This window comes from Melospiza georgiana, chromosome 3 (assembly GCF_028018845.1).
Source record: "Melospiza georgiana isolate bMelGeo1 chromosome 3, bMelGeo1.pri, whole genome shotgun sequence".
NCBI classification, from domain to species: domain Eukaryota; kingdom Metazoa; phylum Chordata; class Aves; order Passeriformes; family Passerellidae; genus Melospiza; species Melospiza georgiana.
Genome location: NC_080432.1, coordinates 78,458,355 through 78,475,655, shown reverse-complemented (window position 1 = coordinate 78,475,655; position 17,301 = coordinate 78,458,355). Strand labels below are relative to the sequence as shown.

The following is a 17,301-nucleotide window of genomic DNA, read 5'->3' as shown; positions in this document are numbered from 1 at the left end:
TATAGACATATATTTAATAACCTTCCTGAGCTGGGGTCCAGATCTGGATAAGCATCAATATTTTTGAAGGATTATCTGAATGCAAGTATTGTGGAACCTTGAGAGACTCATTAAATAATATGCAAGTTTAGCATGAATTTTTGGTTTCAGATGTAACAGTATTAGCTATTTCAATGTTCCTGCTTTTTCTCTTCCTTTTCAGGGTGGTTTTACTCGTAAATATTCTCTGAGTTCCAAAACTGGAACACTCCTCCCAGAGTTTCCAAGTGCTCAACATCTTTTGCTTCAAGGGTGCATTTCTAAAGACAAGGTAAAAAGTGAGCTCCTTCTCCTCTAAGAGATCAAAAATTTGCCACAGAATGTTTCTTCATATCTTAGCCTTTGAGGTATTGACATGAAAGAGCCAGAAATGTCCATAATCAAACAGAGGTGACTGATTTATAGAGGGGGCAAACCTTTACTAACACCGATTAACCGGCTTTCCAATGGAAAGGTGGTTGAATTATTTACCTATTAACTGACCCAGTATTTTACAAACTGATGGTATGTAAGACGGGGAGAGCAAAACAAACAAATAACTGAGAGTTGTATTCTTTACAAATGCCTTTGGATTTAAGGTAAATTTTGGTCTGATTAGAACAGAACAAATAATTCACAACAAATAGATGAATTTTACTGTCTTTCATTAATTATTTGAAAAGCAGCTGAAAACCTGAACATGTTTGTGTTTGTTTTTAAATTATTTAAATCATTCAATCAATACTAGGTATTACTTACCCTAAGGATAACTCCTCAGTTGGAAATACCTCTATGTTTTATGTCTTTGACTTTTTTACTGTGTGTTACATCTGTGCTGTTTCTTGTCCCCCTACAAGCTTACGTTGTGCTAGAAATCCTTTGACAGACATTTTGAACTTTTCAATTTAGTCTTCAGTGCTGGTGATAATGGTGACTGGTGAGACATGTTATTTTGAGAGCCTCTCCTCCTAAGCTTGTTCTGAGAAAGTAGTGAAGCCTAGCATTCCTGTAGGGAGAAGCTAAACAAAAGGATTTCCATCTTAGTTGGAAATCTTATAATTCATAAAGAAAGCCCAAGAACTGGTATACTTAGCAGTGTGCACCACCTGCTGCTATAGTGTCCATCAGTGAAGTGACATCTCTCATATAGACAGCATTCTCATTGAATTTAAATCTAACAAATGTTTGAGGTTCCTTGGAGACCCAACACAGCAGTATAAACAAACTGATTTTTACTGCTCCAACAATGGAGAAAAACTGGCAATTCATTCTCTCTTCATTTTTGGCTCAGCGGCATTGTGCATGAATGTCTGGGGGCAGACTTGCCGAGTTATGAGGAGACTGTGGGAAAGATGAATTTCTGTGTATCCTGCATTCTCTTTCCTTGCTGCTCTTTTCTCATTTCTTGTTTTCTTATTTCCTGTTTTCTTTTCATACTGCCTTCTGCCTCCTTCAGCTTATCTGACCAAAGGTTATTGAAACTAAGATATTTGTTGAAGACAGCCCATACATGAAGTTTGATTCCTGCATTAAACTCTTAAGGAGTTGCTTGCAACTCAGATGTCTGGAGAGCCCATAAATACAGCAGTCTGCACTAAAATAGATGGATAATTCCTGCATTTAATATTTCTGGAGAGAACTTACCCAACCGTTATACTTCCATCAACTCCTTTCAAAAACAATTCTTTAAAATGCTCTTGAGTCTCGCACTTTGCTATTGCTTTTCAAAGATACGTAGTTAAGGAAGCAGCTCTGAAAGTCAGAAAGGTCTGGTTTCAAAGAAATCTGCATCCTGAACCTATTGCAATATGATGCAACCAGGTTCATTTGAAATCTGATAGTGGTTTGCTGGAGAAGTTCATAAACTGTAACAAACCTTCTGTGACTCAGGACCAAAGAATGGTTTCGCTAGCCCTTTTCCTTCCTTAAATGAGTTTGCATATTTCTTATAATTTGCTACAATTTTAAAAACTTACTACTTTTTTTTTTTTTTTAATACGGAAACACTCCATTCAGATAAAGTAGCTTGATGAGATGAAAGGGAGTTCTGCTTTTAAAAGTTGAGTTCATGTGAGGCAGTGATTAAACTTTGACCAAATGACTGGCAGCTATTTTCTCATTTGTCCAGCTAGATGATGTTTCAGAACACTCATAGACGCCTATAGTAGCCTAATGATTAACTTGCACTGCTCTTTGGGATTAATCTTAGCTTCAGAAAGGTGAATTTACTTTACCATCTGACTGACTAATCTGGCTATTGCCTTACTTTATTATCCACATTTTCACAGTGTATACAGGTTCAGATGCTACATGTCTGACCACAGCATCAGTGCTTAACTTAAATAACGACCTAAACAGTGCTTGAATAATAATGATATAAAGCTGTTGATAAAGCTATAGATGAGTGATGTTCTCATCACTTCTGGGTATAGAGGCTGTCTATTTGTAAATATGCATTGCAATACAGTTTATATTATGTGTTTAAATACTATCTACACAAAGCAGAAACTTAGATCACCGTAGCAGTAAAGATTTAAGAAACTCTCTTAAAGAAACTCTCTGTTTAATATTTCTTTCTTCCAAAACAGGTAGATACTCTTATCATGATGTACAAAACACACTGTCAGTGTGTCCTTGACAATGCAATTAATGGGAACTTTGAAGAGGTAAGGTTGTTTGAACACACACTCTTGATACATATGCATGGGAAGCCAAGAAAGCATGATTTATGTCTATGAATCTGGTTCCTATTCCTTTAGATCCAGCATTTCCTATTACATTTTTGGCAAGGAATGCCTGACCATCTTCTTCCTCTGCTTGAAAATCCCATCATCATTGACATTTTCTGTGTCTGTGACTCAATACTGTATAAGGTAAGTTAAGCATTTAGTTACATGAATAATCTCACCCACAGCACAGCTTCTGCATCTATAAAAAGATAGAACAGGGTGACCTGACTGCTTTCTGCTGTAAATCAGCAAGGAAATAATTGAAATCAAGGAATAAAATGGGCACCTGTAAGAGCTGAACTCCAGTCTCAGCTCAGCTGAACACCTGGTGTTTGACCAAGGACAGCACAACAACAGTGAAACCTTGACCTACTTGCTTGAGTGTAGCTAAAAGAAATGCTCATGTGCTCACTGACAAGGCTAAGGTAATCCTGGATGAAAACTGAAGCCTTGTTTTCACTGAAAATATTATTGCAATTTCTACCAGAAAAGAGAGTCTGTGGCAGATCCATAGGGTGATTCCACATGCCAGTCTGCTGCTCACAGGTTATAACAGGCCAAGGTTTCATGCTACCAAGCTAGAACAATACTGGGTAAAGACATTCTTGCCCCTCCTGCCAGCTGCCTTTCATTTCTGTTCTCTTGCTGCTACATGTACCAGCAAAACTGCTACACTCTAAACTGCTCTGGGTTTAAATTAAAAAAAATCAAGGAATACTTGTTTCGTGGAGCTTTTGTACCATATGAGTTCTTTGATCTAACTCATGGCATGACCACATAAAAAGTTCAAACTAAGTGACCCTCAGGAGTGTTGCAAGGTCAGGAATAAATTATAGAGTGTTGGGGAAAAAAGAAAATGATGCCACCAAAGTTTCCTGAGTTTCCCATTTGGAAAGTCAGATCAGATGATTATTTAGTTGATGCAAAGTACTTTACGTTTTTTTGATAGGACACGCCATAGAAATAGGGAAGGATTCTCATGTAAGTGTCTCTCTCGCAGATTTCATATCACATATTGATGAGAAGAAATAAGTATTGGTTTAATAGTAAACACCAACCAGTCAATACCTCAATATCAATAGCTCTGATACCTTATTGTAATCTGTCTTTCTTTACTGCACAAAAATATGGGGGAAGATTCAGAAAAGATGAAAATATATATTTCCTAAAAGCATAAAAAGCTGTAAAGTAAGAAGTGTTTTAGTTAGCATAGTAAAGTAAAGGTAATTAACATCAAGAATCATAATTACTACCCAGGAGATGGGTCATTAAGCCTCATTTACTTGTAGAGGTTATAATGTACCTTGAGTTTATGAGGTTTTTCCTGCTCTAAATGTGTTGTCTCAATAGATTCAATATTAACTTTATTTATGATAGATTTAACGTGATAGAAGAAGAAATACTAGAGGATCATTAAATTATAAATTGAATAAGACCGAATTTCTCAGTAGTTCATACATTTGCTATTTGCCTCTTCTTTGTCCCTCACTATTTCTTATCTATAATCATGTTAATATTCTTTACATCTGACAGAAGGAATAAGGAATTACATTGGATTGTTATCAAACTATTTACATTAACAGAGAAAGGAGATTTCTTGAATATTGTCTAACAACTTTGTCCTCCACAGTAATATTTCCTAGGGGGTATGCCAGATGGCATAGTTTTTGCCAAAACTGTTCCCCAGAACACTTAGCTACAGAGAACTCTATGGCTGAACTCTGAATGCCTGCAGTGCCATGTCCAGTTTGGTAGAAGGAAGAGTCAACAGCAGTCAAAGACTTGGGAGATTTTTGAGTATCTGCTTTATAGAGACATGGTCATGCTAGAAAAGACAAAGTGTTTATGATCTCACTTCTGCTGGTTTCCCTTCTTTAAGACATGGGGGATAGCATGTCTTGTTTGATTTCTTTCTCATTTTACTGCTATGAAGATGCACAATAAGTATATGAATGTCTCATATGTTCCTGCCTAATAGTGATTGGAAAAATCCAGGCATATAAATATCTAGACAGTAGGTTGAATGGCTTTATTCTGTGTAAATTTTCTGCAATCTAAGTAGACAAGACAGACATGAATGAATGAATGAATAAATGAATGGCCAGTGGAAGCATGATGTCATTTTCTGTTAACTTTTTGAAGGTTCTTACAGATGTACTCATCCCTGCAACAATGCAAGAAATGCCAGAAAGGTAGGTATTTGAAAATAATCACGGTACATTCTGATTTTTAGGCATATTCCAGATAAATACCAGTAATTCTATATTCTAGAGAAATTTTCTCACTCTATTTATTTTTAGAACACTAGAGTATGTATGGCAACACTGCTCATTTTTAGAACACTAGAGCATGTATGGCAAAATAGTGTCAGCTCTGAGGGCAGCTCTAGAGCAGCTTCAAATATTGTATAGCATTTTATTGAAACCCAATTGGCCCACAGTTTTTCCCAGAGGAGGTATGTATCAATATGTAGTCAATATATAGATCAGGGATTGGTCATTTCCTGTTTCTTTTGGTAACACCTGAGGAGGAATTTCCAGGTATGTTCAGAAGTCTGTTAGCCCTAGATTGAAACCAAATTATTTAAACTAATGCCACACAATTTTTATTGGTGATTCTCTAAATCACTTTTTGTTTCCCTTATAGTTTACTGGCAGATATAAGAAGTTTTGCAAAAAACTGGGAACAGTGGGTTGCTTCCTCTTTGGAAAATCTACCAGAAAGCCTGATAGATAAGAAATTGCCTATTGCACGAAGATTTGTTTCCTCCCTGAAACGACAGACATCATTCCTACACCTAGCACAGGTAAACAGAATAAGATTATACATTCAAAAATTTGTCAGTTGTAGTCATTGTACCTTTCTGGCTATGAGATACAATGCATTATTTTTTCAAGGTTGACCTTCAGCCATGGAAGACTTAAATCTTGTAGTTTTAACCATGAAATTAGAAAGTGACCATAAATAGATCTGACCAGAACTTCAAAGTTTTGTACCAGAAAAGAGAGCAAGGAGCATGATTATAATGAACTGCCACCGCAGGAACTATTTTCAATAAAACGATCAAGTGGAATATTTGTGTATTTTGTTTAATACCAAATTGGAAAAATACCGGATGATCCTTCTTGCCTAGCAAAGATTCGCTGCCTTGTCCATGGTGTTCTATTTCTATTTCTATTTCTATTTGAGTTTTGAGTGGAAAGAAGAAATGGGAATGACAGGTAGTTGGAGACTCCAAGGCTTTGTTGTCAGGATACAGGTATCTGCAATTAAGAGTCACCTCCATGTGATGGTTTTGTAGATTATCCAAAAGGATACAATGCCTTTCAAGAAACTTCCTTCTGTGCTGGCATCTTGGGCTTCGAGGTGGTAGTGGTAGTCCTCATGAATAACTGTAGGCACACCAGAGACTCATCTTGACCTGGTTTTGTCTTTCATAAATACAAAAAGAGTATATAGGTGATCTTGTGAAGATAATCTGATAGGAAGGCACAGTAGAAGAACATCAGGAGTCTAATGAAAGGGAAACATCTTGTGATTTGTGATGATCATGCCCAGCCATGGGAATAAAACCCAGCCATGACAATAAAACTAAACATAATAAGATTCTTCTCTGAGCAGTTTTTGGGTGCTCCCCAGGTGTGGGCCTGTACTGGTTTTGGCTGCAATAGAACAAATTTTGTTCATCATGGTATGGGTCTGTGTTTTGGATTTGTACAGGAAACTATTGACAATTCAGGGCTATTTTAGTTACTGCTGAGCAGTGTTTAACGCAGCCAAGGTTTTTTCTGCTTCTTATACCACACTGCCCTCAAGTAAGTTGCAAGTAAGCAAGTAATTTGGAGGTGCACAAAAATTTAGCAGGGGACACAGTTGGGACAGCTGGCCCCAGCTGATCACAGGGATATTCCTTACCACAAATCAGCAATAAAACTGGGAGGAAGTTTGGCAGGGGACCTCTGCTCAGGGACCTGGCTGGGCATTGGTCAGTTGGTGGTGAGAAATTGTTTTAATTGTTATTCTTTGGTGTTTCTTTTAAACTTTTAAATTATTATTGTTGTTGCTATTTTCATTATTTCTTTTTAAAAATATCAAACTGTTTTTAACATAACCAACACATTTTCTTACTTTTATTCTTTAATTCTCTCCCCCATCCCTTGGCAGGTTAGGGAGTGAGTGAGTGGCTGTGTGATGCCTAGCTGCCAGCTGAGGCAGAACCACAACAAGGTCTCAGCATTTTACCTTGCTTTCTCTTGCAGATTGCTCGGCCAGCTCTTTTTGATCAGCACGTGGTGAATTCCATGGTGTCGGATATTGAAAAAGTCGATTTGAATAGTATTGGTTCTCAGGCCCTCCTTGCAGTGTCAGGGAGCACAGACTCTGATGGGGAAGTTTACAGTGAATGTAAGTCTATGGTGATATATTTTTACCATTAAAAGTAAATTCTTTCATTCCATGCCACACCAGTCTACTTGGACTGACTGAGACAGGGCACTCATGGACTCTGCTTTCTCTAATCTAGTTCACCATAAACTTAACAGTAGGTTAAGAAAACCAATTGATTGCCCTGACATGTCCTACAAGAACAGAAGCTTGTGCTGGAAAGTTTTCAAGTCACAGCTAGATGACTCTAAATGGTTGCTGAAAAATTCATTTACATGTCAGTTGCAAACCTCTTTTGAAACTTGGCCCTATCCTATGTGGGAATATTGAACAAATCAGTTCTTGAAAGTTTTGTCTGAAATTCCATTTCATTATGGCCTAGCATAATGAATAATTGAGCTAGTTAATTTTTTAAAATTAATAATATTTTCTTCTGAAAGTTGAGCTTTAAAAATATATGTAATCTTCTATTTAGTGTAGCAGCTATTTTCATACACAAAATAGAGAGAAGCATAAATTCTGAGGTAGTTAATTTTCATATACATTTTTGGAAAATAAATATAGTAATTTTCTCTGTTAAAAAGAGAACTTTGTCATAGGAGTCATGTTGATCAGAGTTTCAAGAGCTGAAAGGAATAGCAATGTGTTGTCCTGTAACTATTATTACTTTGATTATGAAAGTTTGTTCTCTTTAATAATTCACTATCCTATTCACATTTTCATTTGAGTTGCTCCTTTACCATGTTTTGTGTAGTTATTTTTATATTTTACTCTTTGTCTTCTTTCACATTGGTTAAAAAAGAAAATAAGAAGAGAAATAGCTGGTCCTTCACGCACTTTTTTGAAAATGGGAATTGAGGAAAATAAATTTATATCCTACAGTGAGAAACTTGTAAAATATGAAGGAAACTGCAGATCTGTAATATTGCAGAGAAAACTTTATTAACAAATGTAGTACTAGAAAGGTTTGCAAGATTGAATCCTCGAAGGAATGGAAAATACAATAATCTTTTTTTGCTTTTATTTTCTTATAAAACTTTATTGTCTTACAACCTGTGTCATTGTAATGCTTAAGTAATTAAAATGCATGTGTGTGGTGGATGTGTGTGTGCTTGCTTTGCTGGGGAATTACTTATCTCTTCACTGCTCTAATTCTTTGATTTTCCTTTCCATGCTACAATATTGTCATATGGCTGGTGAGTGGCTTTTTCTCATGTTCAGAATAGAGTGCAATGATATGTTCTCCTTTTTACATGGTAGATGACTCTATTACAGTGTTCCAAGAACTGAAGGACCTCCTAAAGAAGAATGCCACTGTGGAATCATTCATTGAATGGTTGGATACTGTGGTTGAGCAAAGGGTTATCAAGGTACCTTTCAAATGTTCTGCCTGACTCCAGACCAAATCCTACTCCCCTAACTCTTATGCAGTCCCACTGACTTTCCACAAGGATTTTTCATCTTTTCTCCTATCTCCTTTACTGTGACAGGGAAGTTTGTAATTTGGTGTCAGAGGTTCCTGTGATATTAGTCCAAATTAATCATGCTGAGCAGTGTTACATGTGTGACAAACTAGGAGGCATTGTAGCTAAGACACCAAAGTCAGCACTTAGACAAAATGTATGTGACAGAAATCCTGTGACCTTATGTGTGCCTGCAGAATCGCAGGGGGATTGCTCTGAGTAAGGTGAGCAAAAGTTGTTCCTTAGAGAAGCAATTCTCTCTCCCATGGCATTTGGGTGGTACTGTGTGTGGTATAAGTTACTGCTAGCCTCCTGAAGGATTTCTACATTTCAGGATGGAAGATACAGTTTTGTAGCTTTGTAAGGTGCTTAACTCAGTAATTGATGGTTTTGATGGGATTCCCCTTCCCATCTCCAATTACCAAGATGCATTTTCACCACAAGTATTTTAGATGAATGTAGTTATGTAGGGATTAATAAACTGCAGCTAGAACAAGAGAAAGGATTTTTTCTTACAACTAAGTAAAATATATTTACCCAATTTGTGACTCTAATTACTGTAATCTAGTAGAATATAACGTTACATATTGTTGGCTAATAGCTGAACACTGGTCTTCTCATCAGACTTTTTTAAACAGAAAATGCAATAACTCATTCATTGGTTAAGGTAGGATCTTGATATGGATGGGTGCAAAAGGATGAGACAGTACAGTTAGCATCAACTGGCTGGCAGAAGAGAGACTGCCACTTATAGGAAAACCATAGGCATGCCCTTTTTCCTTTCTTTGCCTGTTTTCCCAGATTTCAGGGGAGGCAGTGATAATTTCTTTCTTTTTAAAGTACTCTGAGTTTCCTAATAATTGCTGACACTTGAGTAGCACAGTGAGGAACTTTGGATTACTCAGGGCAGCAGAGCCAAAGTCCTCACACACAGAGAAATCTCTCTAGGCAAAAAACATTCCATTGAAGCTGAGTAATCTCAATTAATTTTAGACTGGAGTCTAAATTTCATTCCACAATTTAGAATACAATTTCTGATAAGCAAATCAGGCAGAAAAGGTGAAGCAATTTTCCATTCAGCATCTACTATGTGATACCATATTATTAAAGGTAATGGGTATGCTTCCTAGCATTGTTTTCATGTACTTAAGGGAAGAAGTACCAACAAGTTTTGATATGAAGCTAGGTCAACTTGAGCAGAAGCTAATAATTTACAGAACACATAATCCTTCCACTGCTGTTTGCCTTCTGTTCATGCTAAAGTGTGGCTACTGTCAAACTCACACAACAGCTTCTTTCTGCTTGCTGTTTGAGAAAGTAACAGGGCATTCATGTTGCCACACGAACAAATCACTGCCAGAGCAAAGTGACTGTATGAAATGAGCAGTATTAAAAGCACCACTTTGATCATCATGATGGTATCATACCATTCTGTAAGAGAAATTCTGACCAGTATTACACAGATTAAATTAAAGTACAAAGACTAATTTCCATTCCCTTTTTTTATGGAATAGCAGTGCTAGAGGGTGGGATCTTCCTTCCTTCCTTCCTTCCTTCCTTCCTTCCTTCCTTCCTTCCTTCCTTCCTTCCTTCCTTCCTTCCTTCCTTCCTTCCGCCACTTCCGCCACTTCCGCCACTTCCGCCACTTCCGCCACTTCCGCCACTTCCGCCACTTCCTTCCTTCCTTCCTTCCGCCACTTCCTTCCTTCCTTCCTTCCGCCACTTCCTTCCTTCCGCCACTTCCTTCCTTCCGCCACTTCCTTCCTTCCGCCACTTCCTTCCTTCCGCCACTTCCTTCCGCCACTTCCTTCCTTCCTTCCGCCACTTCCTTCCTTCCTTCCTTCCGCCACTTCCTTCCTTCCTTCCTTCCTTCCGCCACTTCCTTCCTTCCTTCCTTCCTTCCTTCCGCCACTTCCTTCCTTCCTTCCTTCCTTCCTTCCTTCCTTCCTTCCTTCCTTCCTTCCTTCCTTCCTTCCTTCCTTCCTTCCTTCCTTCCTTCCTTCCTTCCTTCCTTCCTTCCTTCCTTCCTTCCTTCCTTCCTTCCGCCACTTCCTTCCTTCCTTCCTTCCGCCACTTCCTTCCTTCCTTCCTGCCTCCCTCCCTCCCTCCCTCCCTCCCTCCCCACCTGTGTAGTTACAGAACAACTTGCCATCTTTAGTACTAGACCATGGAGTAATTTATGTCCCATCAGGGCCCAAGCAGTAAGCAGTTTGCTTCATCTGACATTGACAGACACCATTCTGTGATTGCCCTGGAAGGAGAGAAGGCTGCTGTTTTACCAAGTTAGGTCACAGAGCAGGGAGAGAGTTTGAATCAGGCAGCTTGGTTCACTCTGCCACATCACCCTGAGTTAAGGAGTCCTTGAGGATGTTCAGTTCTTCTCTCCTCTTGGCAGAAAGCCAGTGAGCATACCTAACAGTATTTTACTGATCTCTTTCAGGCAAGCAAGCAAAATGGGAGGTCTCTAAAGAAGAGAGCTCAGGACTTCCTTCTGAAATGGAGCTTTTTCGGTGCTCGAGTCATGCATAACCTAACTCTAAACAATGCATCAAGTTTTGGTACCTGAGCTTTATAAAAACACTCATATTTTGTACATATATTTTAAGCACTTTCCAGCTTTCTACTGTTTCCTATTCTGAGGAACACATCCTAATCTAAAAATTCTTTGATCAAAGCCACAAATACTGTTTGATGTATTTTTCAAACTAATATTTCACAGTAATGCTAGCAATATTTTTTGCTGGTAACCTGTGTCATGAGGTTGTTTGTAAATGGTACTTTTCTTTTGACTTGCTGTTTTGATACTGCTTTGATAGTTAAGTGCTAGAAGCTTTGTTTTAATATGGCAATGACTGCATATCTCAGTATAAGAGACAAAAGATTTAAATTATTGTTTTCACCTGTAGATCACTTTGGTAAAAAAAATACTGTTGTATGTAAGTTCTTGTGCATGATATGTTTTAATAAAAGTGAAAGAAATTTGGAAAGTCACCACACACTTAATTCTGGAATCACCAGATGACCGATTTAAGAATTTGTGGCTTTTAAAAATTAAGGGTCGCACATGCATCTTTAGGAATTTTTGGAAACACTCAGAAAGAACCTTATATAAGAGAGAAGATGGCAGAGCAAGTGAAACAAACTCTAGTATGTTTAGTCATAGGTACATTGTTATCTAAAATTCAGAGGGTATTTGAAATTACTGGATGGCCACATGCATTTTTAAATGTGATATATCCTTGAAATAAGGTCAAAGACTTTACCAGTTATTGTCTGGTTATTTAACACAAGGCAAACAGAAATAGAGCAGAGGCATTCTAGCAGACTTCAGCCTTATCTAGTTCCACTGTGTGCTCTCTTCAAGTATAAAGCATGTCTCACTTTCATCAGTATTTTTCTTTGATGTAATTAGTGGTCAAATAGCCTACAGGACAGTAAACAATTGAGCTAGGTGGGCCAGTGCAAAGAGAGATTAGAGCTAGAAGTTAGGCACTATTCCTTGTTGGTCTTGCCAGGTCATTTAAAGTCCACAATTATTTGTTTGTTTCACTGGCTTCTTGTGGAGTGGTGAGAGATGGTCACAAAGATAACTCAGCTACTCTCTCTCTTTCTCATCCAAAAGGTTCTTTTCATTTGATCCGCATGTTACTAGATGAGTACATCCTGCTTGCCATGGAGACACAGTTCAATAATGACAAAGAACAAGAGCTCCAGAATCTACTGGACAAATACATGAAGAATTTAGGTAACTAGAGCTTGCTTCTTTTGCATGTACTCTGGCATGTTTAGAAACTGATGTATTTGTTTAAGCAGAAGCAAGTTTACTGTGTTCTCCTGAAGGTGTGGTTATGTGCAATATTGTCAAATTTACCTGAAAATTTTGTGATCATTCACTCAGCAATTCATTCCCACCTTCCTACCACAATTCACATTCAATTGGAATGTCAATACTAAGGATCAATGAAGTTATCTTGGATACAGCGAAGACTTACATCCAAAGGACCATGAACTGAAGTGTGAAAAGAAATATAAGTAGCAGAAAGGACAGGAATTCCTAGTTCAGTTTTTCCCCAAAGCTTAAATATGTAATTACAACTTGAACCAGGGATCTATTAAATGTTACCAGAGTGCAAATATCCTTTCAACGTTGAAACACAAGTTTGAAGCCTTATTTACCATGTAATTGAAGTATTAGTACATGGAAGAGAAATAAAATTATTTGAAAACACTATCCTTAGCATTTTCCATCTACCAGGCTTCTTCAAAGTTAGGCAGTTTGAAATTATATGTTCCAGGTCCTTTGCTATAAAAAGAATGAAGATTGATTTGAATCAAGTTTTGGTCCAAGTTAAAAATTAAAAATCCATTGAAACTTCAGAAACTTGCAGAATTGTTTTTTATTGGCATTAGCACTGGCAGTCAATCCTTAACTTTTTGGTTGTTGCTACTCTAAATCTGCACTTTGCTACAGCAAACATGCATAGAATTTGTCTGACAGTAAGTGCTGTACTTCTTTCAGTTCAGCCTCCAGAAGAAAAACTTGGCCTGTGTGACAGTTGCCTTATCCTTGTGTGTTTAGGTGAAGTACTTGAAACCATAAGGTAGAATCATGGTTTCCTCTGAAGAACAGTAAAACTGACTTTATCAATAGTCTGCAAAAAGCTGAAGAACTCTTGAGTATAACAATTGCTTTCTCTAGATATCAATATGGAAAGAGAGTTCAGGCATTCTAAAGTTGCCATTGTTAGTTCTTCAGGATGAAATGTCCATACTGATTCACTCTTAATACATTTTATTTGACCTCGTTGTCAACATTTACTTCAAGGGAATAAATCTGATTCATACTTTCGATATGATGGCTTCAGTAAGGAGCTGAAACTGTGTGATGTAGATCTGTAGTCAGGGAAAATGATACAAACAGAACTTGTGTGCAGTGAGGATACGTAACAACCAACAAGGGTTTTCATTTACCCTTCCAGATGCAAGCAAAGCCACCTTCACTGCATCACCAAGCTCCTGCTTCCTAGCAAATCGCAACAAAGCCACTCCTCTGCCCAGTGACACCTCAGTCAAAAACGAGTGCCTAGGAGAGCAAACCTACGTGTCCTTGTCAGCTGGCCAGCCCAGCAGTGCACCTTCTGGCCTCAACCCCTTCACCACAGGAGATGGGGAGAGTATGCAGCTGACAGGTGTGTATCAACTCTTCCAGCTTCTCCTTCCCTAATTTGATTGTTAATCTTTCGGTTAGTGGTAACATGTTGCTGTAGGAGGAACAGCGACCACATGCATTTATGAAAACCTCCAGTAAACAGCATTTCATGAACTGACCTTGTGTGGTGATTTACAGAAGTCAGCAACTGTAATTACCCTGCCAGTAATAGTTCCTCTTGGAAAAATGGTAAAACTATCTTAGAACTCTTGGCTTGGTGAGGTTCTTGTGAATAGAGAATGAGCAGTAAACCTGGAGCACATAAGGAGCACATAATGTTGGGAATTCCCACTGAATGTATAAATTATACATTCATTATACATATATTATACATATATTCTCCAGCTGACCTCGAAGCTGGAGAATGAAAGGGAGAAGTCTTATACCCTGAAGCCATGAAATAAAAGTTATGAATTATATAGGAGGGGGCAGTGCATATTTTCTGTAAAGGTTTCAAATGATAATCTGCACTTCATTAGATGGTTTGTGTTTTAGCAGTACTGAGGAATGGACACTAATCACAGTTAATATTTATTTATTCCAGATCAAATGGAGCTGTCTCAGAGCGCCGGTCACCTCATGACTCCCCCCATTTCACCAGCCATGGCCAGCCGAGGAAGTGTGATCAACCAGGGGCCAATGGCTGTGAGACCTCCCAGTGTGGGTCCCATGCTATCGACACATTCACAGTGCTCTTCCTACTCAGAACCCCTTTATCAGACTCTGTCACAGACCAATCAGAATTACTATGGAAACAATTCCAATTACCAGGCTATGTTCAGGACACAGGCCCATTCCACTTCAGGAGTTTACGACCACAGAGCAGAGCCCAGCCGATTCAATGCCTTGAGTGAACAGCAGTTCTCCAGAGACTACTTCAGTAACAGTTGTGCTGTGTCTCCCTACAATGCCAGATCCCCTTCCAGCTATGGTCCCTCCAACATGTCTCAGGACACACACAATATGCAGTTTCTGAATAGCGGGAGCTTCAATTTCTTGAACAACTCAGTGTCTACATGTCCAGGAGCAGATTATCCTGCTAACGCTTCCAACGGTATTAATATGTATTTTCTTTTTCCTTTTGTTTCTCTTTCATTGCTGAAGTAAAACACTTTTTCTCTGCCTTTTTTTTCTGTGGAAGATGTATTTTGGCTTTTATTTTTACATTCCTGTTTTCCACTTCTCTGATAACACACAGAGATTGTAAAGCATCTTAATAAGCTATTTAAGGGTTTATTTTCCTCTGGTGAATCCTCAGTTGACCTCAAATGCATTTGCTGCCCTATGTAATCTTCCTTTGGTATCTTCACCAAATCTTGCACAAAGGAAGAAAAACCAGGATGATCTTATGGTTTAACAATCCCTTGAAAAGCCCCCAAAACATTTGCTGCGAAACAGAGCAGACACAAGATAGCTTACCTCAGGGATCAGCATAATGGATCATTTGAGTTGCAGGGTGGAAAGAAGTATAAAAATGTGCACTAGCAATAGTTTGGGACTTTGTCCCTCTCATTTCTCATACTTCAAATGTAAAATTACTCCTTCAGAGGTATAGTCAGCAAAACACCTCCCTCTTCTGGAGGAAAGGCACAGTGGAAATGTCACTTTCATATGGATTTGTCTATGCAGGGAGTACATATTACCCTGCAGATTTTCTTTCCATGTATGCTTTCCTTCATCGTAAGCTTCAGAAGGAAGCACTGAACTGTGCTTATGACTCCCCATGGTGTCTCTTAAGGCCAATGATTGCAGGCTATGTTTGATTCTGAACTTAGAAGGAAGGAAACTGAAGACGTGACTGAACCCTTATCATATTTTGGCTTCCTTGTTACCACCTCTCTTTTGGGTCATCTTTACATATGCTGCTTATTTTCCTGAGCTGTGTGTGTATATATCTGTATATATGCGTATATGTGTGTATATAAATAATCTTATTGTGAAGAGCTTCATCCAGTAACAAGTACTGTTTTTCCAAGGTTATCACAGGCTCATACATTACCCAGTAGTTTCATTCATTTTCTTTTTTTTTTTTAATCTTCAATTAGGATATTATGGAAACAGCATAAACTATTCAGAATCTCACAGACTTGGAACAATGGTGGACCAACACGTTTCTGTAATCAGCAGTGTCAGCAGCATTCGGCCTCTGCCATCCTACAGTGATGTACATGATCCACTGAATATCTTGGATGACAGCAGAAGAAAACAAACGGGCTCCTACTACTCAGAGTCCTCACCTTCTATTGCCTGTCGGACCCCTATGCGTAAGTACAGCCAACAACTGAGGAGCAGCTGTGAACTTTCAGTATCCTATCAAATGCTGAGTGTTTAATTGCAGCTCACATACACAATATATGAAATGCAACATAGAGATGAAGCAGCTTGGTACTTAGGATGTGTTTTCCTTAAAACTGAGTTTAATAAATTTGCTTTGAGGTTTATAATCCATTGTCCAGGAGCAGTGGAATGATTGGCCTGGGTTGCACAAAAACGAGTATTAGGAAGCGCTTTCTGATTGCTAAGTAAACTAAAAATAGACTGGGCTTTTCTAGGGTCTCTTGGAGATGCTCACTGTCAAGCAGATCAAATGAATCCTGGGCTAGGGGTGTCTCAGTATATACTGCCTGTGCTCTGGTCCTCCATTCTATGCTTCAACAACTGTGTAATAGGCAAAGCTCCCACTGACAGTGAATTTTAGGCAGAAATATCCAATCCCAAAGGGTTTATTTTGGTATAAAATAAATAGCAGCCAAGTTTGGTCTCACATTTCAAAAAGGGTTGCATGGAAGATATGAACTAGAGCACTTTATTTCTCCACAAGATTACATCTTCCTACTGCTTACCTGTTAATCCTGCACAAAACATCAGACATTTCTGTCCTTCGGATGTTGTGCCTAGTAGATAGGAGTTTCCATCAAATGAAACTGGATTGTGATTTCTGTTAAATCGAATAAATTGAAAACTTGCAGTGATGGTGACCTTTTTTCCCCACAGCTTCAAACTTGCAAACCACACCTTCGTCGCAGTGTATGTATGGGACATCTGGTCAGTTCCCTTCCCAGGAAACTCTGGAGGTCCGTGCCCCACCAAACAGAGATATGGTACCATCTTTACCACCAATCAACACTGTCTTCATGGGAGCAGCTGCTGGAGGAACCTGACTGAGAGAGACATGTCTGTGCCCTAAGCTTACTTTCCAATGCCGGACATTAAGGCTATGATGATAATCCCTTCCCAAGTTGGTGGAAGATAAAAGTAGTACATATAGTGTTAAAGAAGCCATTTTAGCAATGTTATCAACCCTCCACACACAGAAAATAACTATATTTAGATTGAGTCCTACTTATGAATCTCTCAGGATTGTTCTCATCATTACAGCTTTTCAGTCAGAAATTCAGGGTAAGCAGAAAGAGACAGCGATTCTTGCACGCAAGAATAAGTCGTAAAGAAATTATTACATCTATTCCTAATTTATTAAAAATGCTATTTTAGTCTTTCA

General features: G+C 38.4%; 1 protein-coding gene across 1 annotated transcript in view; it reads left to right on the top strand.

Annotated features, from left to right (window-relative positions):
• RFX6 (regulatory factor X6) overlaps window positions 1–16,963 on the top strand; it is a 33,123-nt gene extending 16,160 nt beyond the window's left edge. The window contains exons 7-19 of the mRNA XM_058021064.1: window positions 203–310; window positions 2,607–2,684; window positions 2,778–2,891; window positions 4,890–4,939; window positions 5,394–5,553; window positions 7,007–7,151; window positions 8,391–8,500; window positions 11,034–11,151; window positions 12,216–12,338; window positions 13,573–13,782; window positions 14,347–14,856; window positions 15,848–16,066; window positions 16,797–16,963. Coding sequence (XP_057877047.1) covers window positions 203–310; window positions 2,607–2,684; window positions 2,778–2,891; window positions 4,890–4,939; window positions 5,394–5,553; window positions 7,007–7,151; window positions 8,391–8,500; window positions 11,034–11,151; window positions 12,216–12,338; window positions 13,573–13,782; window positions 14,347–14,856; window positions 15,848–16,066; window positions 16,797–16,963 — 2,112 coding nt within the window. The remainder of the gene's footprint in view (window positions 1–202; window positions 311–2,606; window positions 2,685–2,777; window positions 2,892–4,889; window positions 4,940–5,393; window positions 5,554–7,006; window positions 7,152–8,390; window positions 8,501–11,033; window positions 11,152–12,215; window positions 12,339–13,572; window positions 13,783–14,346; window positions 14,857–15,847; window positions 16,067–16,796) is intronic.
• The last annotated feature ends 338 nt before the right edge of the window (window positions 16,964–17,301 follow it).